This window comes from Athene cunicularia (assembly GCF_003259725.1).
Source record: "Athene cunicularia isolate RWA chromosome 6 unlocalized genomic scaffold, athCun1 chr6_part1, whole genome shotgun sequence".
NCBI classification, from domain to species: domain Eukaryota; kingdom Metazoa; phylum Chordata; class Aves; order Strigiformes; family Strigidae; genus Athene; species Athene cunicularia.
The window spans coordinates 1,245,368-1,258,646 of NW_020799105.1; the positions used below are offsets into that span (position 1 = coordinate 1,245,368).

General features: G+C 36.0%; 1 protein-coding gene across 31 annotated transcripts in view; it reads left to right on the forward strand.

The window, feature by feature from the left end:
- KCNMA1 (potassium calcium-activated channel subfamily M alpha 1) overlaps window positions 1-13,279 on the forward strand; it is a 529,533-nt gene that overhangs the window by 477,174 nt on the left and 39,080 nt on the right. For 30 of the 31 annotated variants that reach the window (XM_026850996.1, XM_026850999.1, XM_026851000.1 and 27 more), the window contains 2 exons: window positions 203-427; window positions 3,551-3,743. In XM_026850996.1, coding sequence (XP_026706797.1) covers window positions 203-427; window positions 3,551-3,743 — 418 coding nt within the window. The remainder of the gene's footprint in view (window positions 1-202; window positions 428-3,550; window positions 3,744-13,279) is intronic. The other variant, XM_026851009.1, reaches the window with a different exon arrangement.

The window sequence follows — 13,279 nt, forward strand, 5'->3', positions numbered from 1 at the left end:
AATGAGAATGAAATTTTCTTCTGCTGAGCACATTTAATGAAGGATAAATAAGGTTAAAATGAACAGCTGTTATCAAACCGCTTATTTGTGCATGAATAATATTGAAAGTTGTGGTTTTCCTGGTTTAAAACTCAATTTATGATTTAAGCTTCCCTTTGTTTAATTTCTACCTTGTCTTTTTGTTGTGTTTTTTTTTTTTTAGACTCGAAGTGAAGCAGCGATGACAGTTTTAAGTGGTCATGTAGTCGTTTGCATATTTGGGGATGTTAAATCTGCTTTGATTGGATTAAGAAATTTAGTGATGCCATTACGAGCCAGCAACTTTCACTACCATGAACTCAAGCACATTGTGTTTGTGGGTTCACTTGAATACCTGAGAAGGGAATGGGAGACACTGCATAACTTCCCCAAGGTTTCAATCTTGCCTGTAAGTCCAAAGCCATATTATTGATACTTTGTTATATAGGACACCAACTGGACAGATTCGTATTGACTTTGATCTTAGGCTTTTTTACTTTTGTCTACTTATAGGCCTGAGGACTTAGATTTTCCCTTTACTGTGTCTATGAAAACAGAGCCCTGTGAGACCTTATTAGAAGATATTTGCTGCAGTGTTTGGTTCCTCATCATCCTCATCGGGTGAATTTCAGCAGCTATCAAATGTATCAGCTGTGTTATATATCGAACATTCACTGTAGTGCACTGCATGTAGCCACTTCTGATGTGATTCCACTGACAGAATAACAGTAGTTATTTATGACATTATGTATTTTTACCCACAAAACCTTTGAAAAAAAAAAATTGTTACTTTATCTGCATAATATCTATCTATTGTCATAAAAACTTCCTGCAGGCTGGCCTACTTTATAAGGAACATTGCCATAGCATTTCAGTTCAGAGTCCTGCTGTACTCATGTATGGAAATGCAGCAAAACCCTGACCCTTTTGAAATCAATTAAAAGCTCCTATTGACTGTAGTAGGGACAACCAATGCAACCACAATTCAGAGGTCCTTTTTCTCCTAAATATCATTATGTGCCCAGCACATAGAAACACAAGCTCCAGGACAAACAAATAAAGACCTCCAAGCTAGTGATCTTAGGTGGTCATAGCTGTAAATGACCCACAAACATGTAGGCAGGAGGGAAAAAAGCCTATGGCGTAAATACGAAAGAGAATGGAGTAACGTTAGTTTGGATTTTTTTATCAGAATGAAAAATTACTAATTTACCACTTCTTAGTAATTACATTTCAGCAGTTAAATAAATCAATGATAGATGTAACCTAGACTGAATAATTGGGAAAATAGCTACAGAATGGAAGGACTGCCTTCACTTTTTGTTTAATTCAGTCTGTAGGTCTTTGTTACTGTAAATTCAGTTTTAGTGTTAGCCTTTGGCTTTTTTCTGTAAACTTATCCAACAGATGGCATCACAAAAATGGTGTCAGTGTGAGATTTTGTCATTTAATATCCTCCTTTTGATGCCAATCCCTTTTAATTCATCACTGTGAAGGCTAAAAACTAAAGAATCAGAATTAAATTAATAATACTGTTGAACTATGGAGCAGAATAAAATCCAGCTACTACTATCCAGAATAGAATGTGTATCCATTATTATAATGCATATTTGTAAAGATTCAATTCTGAATTCTGAAGAGGCATTGAGCAAATATACACTAACTTTACATTCCCCAGTTTACACCCAAATGTAGAGCAGTTTTGGGCTAATTTCAGCTTAAACAGCTTAAATAGTTAATGCACCTTTAACAATACAGAATATGTAAAGGAATTGTATCTTATACAGTAATCAAGTGTGCTGAAGACCACACAGACTTCATTACTGCTTTTTCTTTTTTTCAGCCAAAATGGTGATATAAATTTTAAAATATCAGCATTATTCTGATCTAATTATACTAATTTAAAAGTCTACTAAATATTCTGAGATCATATTGGTAGGAATCATGTTAAAGGGAGGCCACTCAAACTAATTTCCAACTTCTCTGTGCTTTGGTTCACGACGTAAAACTTGCTGCTGATATTTGATGGGGATGTGGCTACAGCTGAACATAAAAACATTAGTTCTGGTTAAAAAAAAAAACCAACAAACAAACAAAAAAAAAAGTGGAAATTTCATTTGAAGTCTGTATTAAAAGAGGCATTTAAGCTGCTGAGTAAACTCTTAAAAAGTAGGCAAATGCCAATTTTAAATATCCTCAGGCAGCCTTAATTCTGTCCCTTTGCATAAAATCATTAGGAGTAAGCCTTTAATTAATTACATGATTGCATATTATTTTTCCCCACAGGAATCCTGCTTCACTTGGTGCAACAGTACAGACACAAAGGGCAGGATTAAGGTGGCAGGAATAATCATATCCTAACTTTGGAGCACATTGTAACTTAATCATCTGATATATACTGTTTTCCACAAGGTTTCATGCCTCAAATTATTGAGAGTAACATGGAATAGTCAGACTGGTATCTGAAACTAGGTGGCAATCACTGAATGTGAATTGAGCTCTGCCTTCACTTTGTGCATTTTAAATCACTTTTGCATTGAATATTCTCAGTGGAGCTCAGGAGGTGTTCACCATGAGTGATCAGGAGATGGAAGAGTAGGGTCTTGACTTGGTTTTATGAAAGTCGCTGTGTGACAAGGGGACAGCTTAGTCTCCTCATCATCATTAGGGTCTCTGGGTACCAAACCATGTGAGGCCTCAGAGCAGAATCTGGTTTCCATACAAAAATCTTTTTTTTTCCCGGACCTTGCAGCCTCTGTGACAGATTTAATATTACATAACTAGAGATGTGGACTATTGGATGTGAAAGGCAAGTGTTATCTTTAAAGAAAACATAATAGGTTAAGCGTCATGTCTCGGTTGTCTTAATTATGAAAAACCCCACAGACTACCACAAGATTTTATTTTAATTATTGCATTTCCTGACTGAGAATTGTGGAAGCAGGGAATGTTGCATGAGTTGTGCCCATTAGGATAAAGTCTTGTTTCTGTTTCAAAGGGTTTAATCACACAACTTTGGAGACCAGTGTGTTTTCCTTCTAGAAGCACCAAAAACATGCATTGAAAAGGATTAACCTTTTTTGTGTATTGCTTCAGGTAGAAAAAAACAGCTTTGCCATTACTGCATTTCAAATGTGTAGGACACATAATGCTTTCCTGTTTAAATTGCTCTTTTGCCCAAGACCATTGTGACTTGGTAGCAGATAAATAGACATTTAAAACACACCCCATGTTATATTCAGAGAGCCAGAGGTTGCCACAATAGCAACTTAAATCAAGACAATTTCAAGTCACCGATGAGATGTAGAATGCTGGCATTATTCCTGTTTCTTGTTTGTTAGTAATAGCTTGACTGAGTATTGAGACTGAACCTAAAATGCTGCCATCAGCACCAACTACCCTTTAGATTAGCAGACATCTCCTATTCCCTGGCACATAGTTAGACAAGCTTAATGTCATGGCATAAAAAATATACTTGTTAAATAATTTCCCCCCCCCCCCCCCCTTTTTTTTTTTTTTCTCTGTGCCGAAGGGTACGCCATTAAGTCGGGCTGATTTAAGGGCTGTCAACATCAACCTCTGCGACATGTGCGTTATCCTGTCAGCCAATCAGAATAATATTGATGATGCTTCGCTGCAGGACAAGGAATGCATCTTGGCGTCACTCAACATCAAATCTATGCAGTTTGATGACAGCATTGGGGTCTTGCAGGCTAATTCCCAAGGTAAGGACTGCCCTATAATACTTCTCTGCAGTGCCTACAGGGGACAGGACCTGGCAGGAAGAATATCCCTCACTCAGTAATTCAAAAAGCCCTACATCAGCTTGCTTGACAGTTAAACCTGCTGATTGTTATGATGGCTTTTAAAGGGACAGTCACGTTGTTTCTCTGCTACATCACAAAGCACATCTTACAGAGGTAAAATGAATGAATGTGAAACTGGCAGGTTTTTTTCATTTTCAAATTTTCCAAAAACAAATATAAAATCATTGCTTTCTCACCCACAGCCCTGCTCTGTGGCTTTCTTACCCAGGCAGTTGCTGTTACATAGCCAAGGCTAACTCATACACATTTTGGAATACTTAAAGCTTCTGTCTAACAAGATTTCTTTTTTACATAAAGCACATTGCAACTGCAGAGTAAAAGAGTTGAGTAATACAAGCCAAAAAGTAAAAGAAAAAGAACAAGAATTTTAAATTTTCTTTACAGTTCCTGTGCCTTCTTGCTCAAAAAGCCACTTAGAATGAACTTAGAGCTGATTTCTTCTCATCGTTTGACATGTGCTCATCCCATTTAAGGACAGTGAATAAAATGCTTCAGTCTTTACTGAGAGTAGGGGACTTGTTCATAAGGAGCCAAAGGCTATTTTACACCAACTGTGCCTGTGCAAAGCAGCTGCAAATCATTCATAGTGCCCTGGCAAAGACCATCATTGTAAAAACAATCATCTTCTTATCCCTGAAGGGTCTTGCAGTTTATGTAGCTGAAGTCCTACCTTTGATAAACTTATTAAGTGCTGCAGTAAATATTCCCTCTGGATCTAGCCCTGCTATAAATGTAGATATAGAAAGGATAGTGCTTTGGTCTGCAATTTTCCTGTGAGACTGACCTAGAGATAGTTTTCCCTTTTTCCCTCAAGGACTGTAAGAACTAAGATTAAGTTCATGTTTTCCTCTTTACGCTCTAATCAGGAAATAGGAATTATGAGTCTAAAATCAGAGGTGGGGGTGTAACTTCTTGAATATGGAAATTTCTTCAACATGGAAAATTCTTAGAATCTGCAATAAACCTGTGGAATTTAATACTGGAATTGAATCATACCAGGAAACCAGAAGTTTTAATTTTCAAAGTCAGGTTAGATAAAAGTTTTAAATTTTCAGTCAGGTTGGATAGATGTCTGGATAATAAGTAGATTTAGAGAAGAGGAAGGAAGTGTTTTTTCAATCCCATAGGTATCTGAAGTTTCAAATCTGTGGCCTGGAAGCAATACAACCCCAAATATTTTAGAGTTCTTCCCTTAAAAGTTTGTGAGACTGACTTGCTCACACTATGATAACTTACAGTCATGATTAGGAAACTCATTGCAGAAGTGGAAAACAGGCATGGAGTTCCTTGTTTTGCTGATTTAGACCCAGGATTTGAAATCTTGCATCTCCAAACCAAATGTGTGCTTTCATTACCAGGCTATTGTCTGTTCTTTGGTGGGTCTCTCTCAGTTTCCTATCACGCACGTAATTAAAATCAAGAAATCGAACCTGTTTGTCTTACCCCTTTCCTCCCTTCCTTCCTGTTATTGAGCATGGGCAATCTGAGAGAATTTCCTTCTTCTGCCTTTGCTGAGAGGTTAGTGATCTTTTCAACACTTGGCTGTTGTATTTTACTTCTGGAACTACACTGTATCTTGGACCATCCCTGAATGAGGATGGAAAAACATAGCAATAAACAGTCCTGTGCACCACATGGACATCTGTCATTTTTTACTCTCCATCCTTGGAGGTATTCAAGACCTGACTGCATAAAGCCCCGAAGAACCTGATCTGACCTTATAGCTGACTCTTCTTTGAGCAGGGAGTCAGACTAGAGACCCTCTGATGTCCCTTCCAGCCCAAATTGTTCTATGATTCTATAATATCCAGTTTGCTGCTACAGCATAGGCCCTATAGGTCATGAATTGTGGACTGGGGCCATGGTCAATATCCCATCAGCCCTGTTCAGTGTAACAGAATCTGCAGAGAAGCAGATTCTCAACAGGTTAGCACATACTTAGAAATTTTGGACATTTCTTCAGGTAAATATCAGTGTGCATGTTAAAAAAAAAAAAAAAAAAAGTGTGACTCTTTCTGAAGCTTTTCTGTGGAAGCAGGGCATAACAATAAAGCAAGTAAACAGCAGTGTGTTTTACTTGGGGGCACTGACTAGGGAAGGGTTCTTCTAAAACCAGTTGCTTCAGAAAATAATTACCTTCTCTGTAAATTTTCTGTTTATAGTATCTATAATTTCTGAATTGGTTGCATTGCTTTCAGTACAGTAAATTTTTTGAAAGACCTTGAATACAATAGTTAGACTGTCAGAAGCAATTAGATCAGTAGATAGCACAAACTTTACTGGAAATTATATCCAGTGTGAAGTTTTTGTCTAGGAAATGCAGCTTTAACATATGGTGGACACAACTAGCATCAATTACATAAACCAGGTGATTCAACTTTTGCTGGTCAACAACCAGAATACTAAAACCACCTCACAGCTTCTTACTGGCAATTAAGTACCTTTATTTACAGAGTGAGTTGTCATTTTACTTTTGCTTAAACCTTTGTTATTTGACATACTTATCTGTCCTTAACACATTAGCTGCTACAAGCCTTAAGTATTGCCAGTCTGAATTTTTCTAGATCTGAATGTAGGATTTTGAATTAAGACTCTCCTCACCAATACCATCGTTTGAAAGTGTTCTGTGCTGCTCTTTTATGTGACTCTATTACTGATCATAGGGAACACTGACATTAAAAAAGCTGGGTGTGTGGAAGAATGTCAGCTGAGCTGTGACAGGGTGTTGAAATAAATAGAAACAAAACAAAATATGTGACTAGCCTGAGAAACATATGGGCTAAACTGTGAGATTTTTGGTGAGGGAAATAACAGTGTAATCTAACCTTTGGTATTCTATGTAATAAGATAGTATAATTCTGTAGTCACTAAACAGTGGAATCTCATATGAAACCTGATGTATAATTTATGTTTATGCCTCTGAAAAAGAAAAAAATTACAGTAATTTAAATGATAGGTTATTGAATGCAAAGATCTTTCCAGTTTTTAGCTGTGATTGTTTCACTCCAGCATCAGACAAAAGATGACACCAGTACAAGAAGTGCACCATAAAAAGCAGGATGCAAATTTACCTAATAATCAGATAAACCATAATCATTGGCCAGTGATGAAGTACAATGCCATATCTATAACTCCTTTGTTCTAAGCTGATAGCAGAAAAAGTATTCATTTCCTTTTCCCCAGAGCCTCACCTTCATCACCTACTTCAACATCGAAGTGAATCCCAGTCCTAGGCATATAAACATTCATCACTAGTCAACCTTCTGTATCCATCCCAACATGCCCTTTCCAACCAGGGACATAGCACTGCACCAACAACTGAATCTGCCTGCAATCTGAAAGGAAAGGCCTTGTAGAAGAACAGGAGGGTGGATGTAGGACAGCAAGGCTTCCTGATAGGGAAAGTTCTGTAACATTAGGTCAGTTAATTTCCATTGGATTCAGTTAACTGCTGAAAGAAAGTCTACTGAATTCCTTTGGTTTATATCAACAAATGATCTTCTCATTATTAGTTCAAGATTAACTTAATAAGCACACAGCAGTTCTCATGCAGGAACAAAGACTTCCTAGTGTCTCCTTATAGTATTAAAATATTCCCAGGCTTTTGGACTGGGTAACATTAATTATCTGGTGCAACAACACTTTTGTCCTCTGGTCCAACTGGTGCTGCCAGAATTGTATCTTAACCAACCAGTGTTCTGCCTTGACCTCCTGAAGAAGGAAAAAATAGCTCACAGTTCCTAGGCACAGGAAAAATAATACTCTAGAGCAGAGCTACAAAGGACCCTGGAGTACTCAAAGCAGGTAACAGCAAACTATGTTGTCAAGTCTGTGTTCGTTACCAGCTGTCTCTGTATGACCAAACACATGACCATACAGTAACGTGAATGGAAAAGGTGCCTTCCTTAGAAGGAAAAACTTACTAGCTGTTTTGGAAGGATTTGCTAGTCTCCTTTCCATAAAATGTGTAATCCAACTCAAACAAGAAACTTTCAAATTGGACCCGTGTTTTGAAAGCTCTCATGTTAAAAGCATTATCATGGCTGTCTACATTGAATGATTCAAAGCTGACTGGGCAACTCTTTAGGGTCACTAGAGGTTAGGGGAGCAGACTCTGATGTCCTGAAAATGAGCTTTTGGAAATCATCAGGGCAGTTTTTTGCCTTTGGGAGATCTAGATTCCAAGGACAGAAAGGCCAAAGTGTATCCCACTGAAGCTGTAGCAAACTATCACTGTCATGAAGATATCCCAGCTTCTAAGGTACAAAACGCTGTAAAGCTGGAGTTTGGCCCACCTCTGGACAAAATGACTCATAAACTCAGTCAGATGTCTTATTTGTGACAAGGGAAGTCCTGTTTTTATCTTGCAGTTCTACTTACAGATGTTGACTGATTGTCCTCCTAGAAAGGTTTTCAAAGAGGTATGTTTGTGGTGGAGAAAAAAAGAACACTGTCAGGTATTGGAGATTTGGTTTTATTGTCCTTTGATCCTTCCTGATTCTCATTCTGTCCCCTCAAATACAAAGTGAGATTATTCTATCAAGAAGGATTTTGGAGAGAAGACCAAAGAATTTTAGATCCATATTAAGCATTTGTGCTCCCTAATCATAACGTTTTTCCAGACCACCTAGGAAGGTTGAGTCTGGGAGGGGGTGTTCATTGGCAGTTATGTTGGGAGAGCTCCAGTAATTCTCCTTTCCTTCATTCTGTTGACCTTTCCATCCTTTCTTCTTCAAGTACCATCTATTGACAGTTACTATTTAGTTTTTCATGCTTCTTGTATTTTCTTTCAGAGACTTACACTGTGGGAGTTTTACTTTTTGTTTTACCCACCAGATGAACAGGACCCAACAAAAAACATTTTTCTTCAGTTGTAACTAAAACTGCTATTTGGCTTTCTTCCCAAAAACCAGAAAGACAATTATACTTAACCATTTAGAGATTTATAACTACTGTACCAGAGTAGCCTCTGGGTAGTAACTTTAGATATCCAACTCAATAATTTTCTTTTATTGGATAGTGATTTAGATCTTATTTTGAGTCCTATATAACAAGATCAGTACATTTCATTAAAAAACACTTACTATACAATAAAGAAAAGCAATCTTCTGGCTCCAAGCAGGCCTAAAGTACAGAAAAGGGAGGCTGTATAGTAATAATTTTTGTATGGACATTACAAGAAAGATCACAGTACAGCAGGGTAGATGTATTTCAGCATAGTAACAATTGTAACTGTTTTCTGAATGACTTCAACTTATGAGAATTTTCCCTAGGAACACTATTTCAACACATGAGAGATCTTTTTAGGGCCTTCTTTTACAGTTCTTGTTATAGATCCTCCAACAAGAAAGAATAAAGAGAAAAAAATAAAGGGGATTAACTCCTGGGTAATACATCTCATGCATCATGGCAGGATTCTTCTGGGGAAAATCCTATAAAATCAAGTAAACATACACAGAATTTTACACCCTGACTTCCAAGTGTAACAGCTGAAAAAACGTTGTGCAAGTTCAGTTATTATTTGATCCAGTTCCTTTAAAAATCACTTGTGGCTTCATGATAATTTTTTATTGGAGCTGGCTTAAACTTCAGTTGAAAGGACAAAACCAGTTAGCAACTCAGTTTCATTACATTTATTTCACAATCTGTTGATTAGTTCTTAAATTATTGCAATTTTTTATTAATTTGGTTTCACAACCTGCTGCAAGAAATTTCCTATTAAGCAGATTTGAGATCTACATTCCATTGTGTTTGTAGATAATATATTCTTTTTCACCTCTACCAATCAATAATTCTTGATTGTTTTATCTTTGAAATGTTAGAAAAAGAGAGTGAACAATAGTATTATCAGGAATGGAAATTAGAGAAAATTCTTAAACAAGGGGAAAGGATAAATACTGTCTGAAATGCTTGGTTAGGAAAGATATTTTGTCACTTTCAGATATAACTGTATTGTAATGCTATTAGAGATGTTTGTTATAAAGTAATAGTTTTATTTCTGAAGGAGGATTTTTTTTTTTTAATGTTGAGTCTTATTTCTATTATTTTATAGTCATAAGTTAAAGTTCTAAAGTGAAAATTTCAGAATATAGAGTTTGATAATCATAGGTGCAGCTGCTTTTTAGGCTGTCATGGAATTCAGCATTCTGTGTTATTCCACAGTTACTCCAGCACTATTTCCTATGCTTAGTTTGCTATATTACATGAAAATGTAGAAATAAAGAGCCTTAATTTCAAATACAGAAAAATTAAACTCTACTTAAGCCAACTAATAATTACAGAATTTGAGTTACTTAACCTCCTTAAGAAAACATATAAGTAAATGTAGAATATCAAATGTAGAGTATTATTAAAAAAATTGAAAGATTTGTGGTAAATTTTTTCAAGTGTCAAAGTGAGCTATGACACTAACTTTAATCTTTTCAACACTTAAGATTCCTGTGTGTCTTTGCAAATCAATGCAATGTAGGCTGCAGAATACTTTTTATACTTAAAGATAGCTCGTAATTTCCTAAATCACAAAGATGTTTTGAAAAATTTTCTCCTAGATTATATCAATCCTACCAGTCACATTTGCAAAAATGCCACATATTTTGCCATTTACAGCAAAGTTCTGGGTTTGTCGGGAATCATAGTTTAGTGCAGGGGTTACACCTGAGTAAGGATGGTTTTATGTTGTGTATTTATGAATGCTCCTTGGATTTTTGCTAGAATCAGTTGTAAATGACAAAAGTAGTAATCCAATTAACAGAATTTTCTACTTGGTTGGTTGATTATTGTTTAACTAACTGAACTTCAAAATGTTCATGTTAGTGTAGTTTCATAATTATTTTTCAAAATAAGTCTGACCATCCTAAGTAATGGAGTTAATAACTGAAAAATGAGATAAGGGTATCCTAACTTCCAACCACATGTCCCACATCATCTTTTGCTTACAAAAAAAAAACAATTTTTGAAGATTAGGTCACTGTGATACATAATTTAGTATTACCTTTTTGCAACAGGCACATAATTTCTTATCCTGCTGAACTAGATGGATCAGCTGATACCTGTTATTTATTTTACGGTAGCACACTGGAGCTCTAGGTGGGATTAAGAGCTTGTTGTCATGGTCTTGATATATACAAGAATAAAATATGGCCTTTGCCCTGGCAAGTGTACAATCTGATGCCTTGCTTGTTCTGAAACTTAAATTATGTGCTCAATGTTATACAGGTTAGTAAATCTCTCTGACTTCAATGAAACTATCCACCTGTGTAAAGTTAGATTATGTGCAAGTCTTTGCAAGATTTGGACTTAAATAAACTAAAGATCCTGGGTGGAAGAGGCTGTTCACGTTGTTTCCTGTTCTATAGAAGCCGTCTATGTTAGGACCTTGCCAGCCTTCCAACCTCCACAAGAAACCCTTGACAGAAAAATCAAGCATCATTTGCACTTCTTGTATTTTCTTTGCAGTTGGACACTAACATTAGCTGCCAGAACTTGTACACATGAACAGTTTACTGTCTCTCCAAGTTTTCCTAGGAAGAGAGAAAAACTATTAAGAAAAGAGGTTTTCAGTTATGCTGCTTATAAACTGTGTTGGGGAATAGCTGGAGAGACACATTTCTTTGACAGTTTCCATGTATTTGAGAAAATGCTGTAAGGTCCTAGTCCAAATACATTCAAGCTTTCACAATTTCCTCTTTCTGCTCTGCTTTCAAGATACCTTCTGCTTCAGCCAGGGAAAGATAAAACCAGGCAAAGGAGGTAGATAGTACAGTAGTACATCAAGCACATGATTTCACACTTAAGCTATAAATATATTTAACCATCCCAAGACTGTTATAAATTCATGGTGACTCTATTTTATTATTATTTGCTGTTCAACATGTTGAAAGCAAACCCCCTATTATGAAGGTGTACTTTTTTGTGCATTTCTGATGCTGAGGAATAAAAAAAAACGTGCTCTTTTTATGAGCATTAATTATACACCAGGCAAGGAAGCAATTGCCTCTATGTTATGAAATATTAAATCAAAATGCTTCCTGTTCCCAGATGTCCCAGAGATAAATACAGCAGTATTTTGAAGCCCCACTTGGAGCTGTTTTGCCTGCAAATTTATAGTTTTGTCTCAATTTTCAGAAAACCCTGTTTTATGTGAAGTATAGCACTCTTGGTAGTTTTTAAGGAGCAAACTCCTCTGGAGTTGCCTATGTAGGCAACAACTCTTATGTAGATTGCACACAAGGGATCTGAAGTTGAAAGGCTCCTTTAAGATGACAAATGGGTTGAAAGTGTTATTGTCTTTGATTGCATGCCTTACATCATCTGTATGTAGGAATAAGAGAGCTATACTTTATCTTTAGCCATTTTATAAATATTTAAGTTCTTATAGTTGCCTAAAGATATTAAAGCATATTTTACAGTAGTTGGAATATAAATATTATATATAGTACAAGATACCAAAGTAGTTTAATGAATTAATAATTTTCTTTTCACTTTTATTGGAATGTGGTTTATGTTCCAAAACTTCCATTTAAAGAATGAGACCGTTCTGGCTCCCTGACAAGATGTGAGCCAATAGTGAATGTTATCAAGGTTGCTTTAAATGATGATATGGGACTTCAATTAGCAAGAAGAAAGGGAACATGGGTATTAGAATGTACTGCACCAATCTCTGTGCTTTAAAAAAAGTATTTCTGAAGAAACCATTTGGGTTTTAAGTCTTTAAGAAACTGTAAGGTGTTTTGCTTCTCTGTATTTTTAAGAAGTTCTTAATTGCAGAAGGAGATATATGTCTAGATCCAATTATACAGGCATATTTTTTTTTTTAAATTTGAAGTTTAGTTTCTAAAATAACCAACCATAAAATCTTGTGACGTCAAATGTATAAGAGGTCTGTATTTCATGGCCCCCTGAATACAAAGGATTGTCGAGGTTATAATTTTGAATCTTTCAAATTCTCATCAAATGAAAAAAAATGTTATCTTTTTAATATTTCAGAGTTTCAGTATTTCACAGTAGGAGTCCATGCTGGGTAACACTTGCTAATTACCCACAACAAAAGTAGACACACAATTCTGGTAAATTACCTGACCCTTTGCATTTTAATGAGACAACAAGGATTTCATGAAGTGATGTTGTTTCAGTGGTTAATGGTGTCAGCAATGTTGTAATTGTAGGCTGAGGCACATTAGCTGCACAACCACATGTAGGAAGGATTTCTCTCGACAGGCCCTGTGGAGAATAGAACAGGTTATTATCATTAAGCCTATGTCATTTGCATGCTGCTAATCACTTACTTTATTATCTTGTGTATCCATTGTCTTTCTTTAATTGCTATTTAAATGAAAATTAAAAATAGTTCCAATGCCCGTGATACTTGTGATAGCATCCTGATTGTGAAGATAACTTCAAGAAAATGGAACATATAGATAATATATTACAGAATT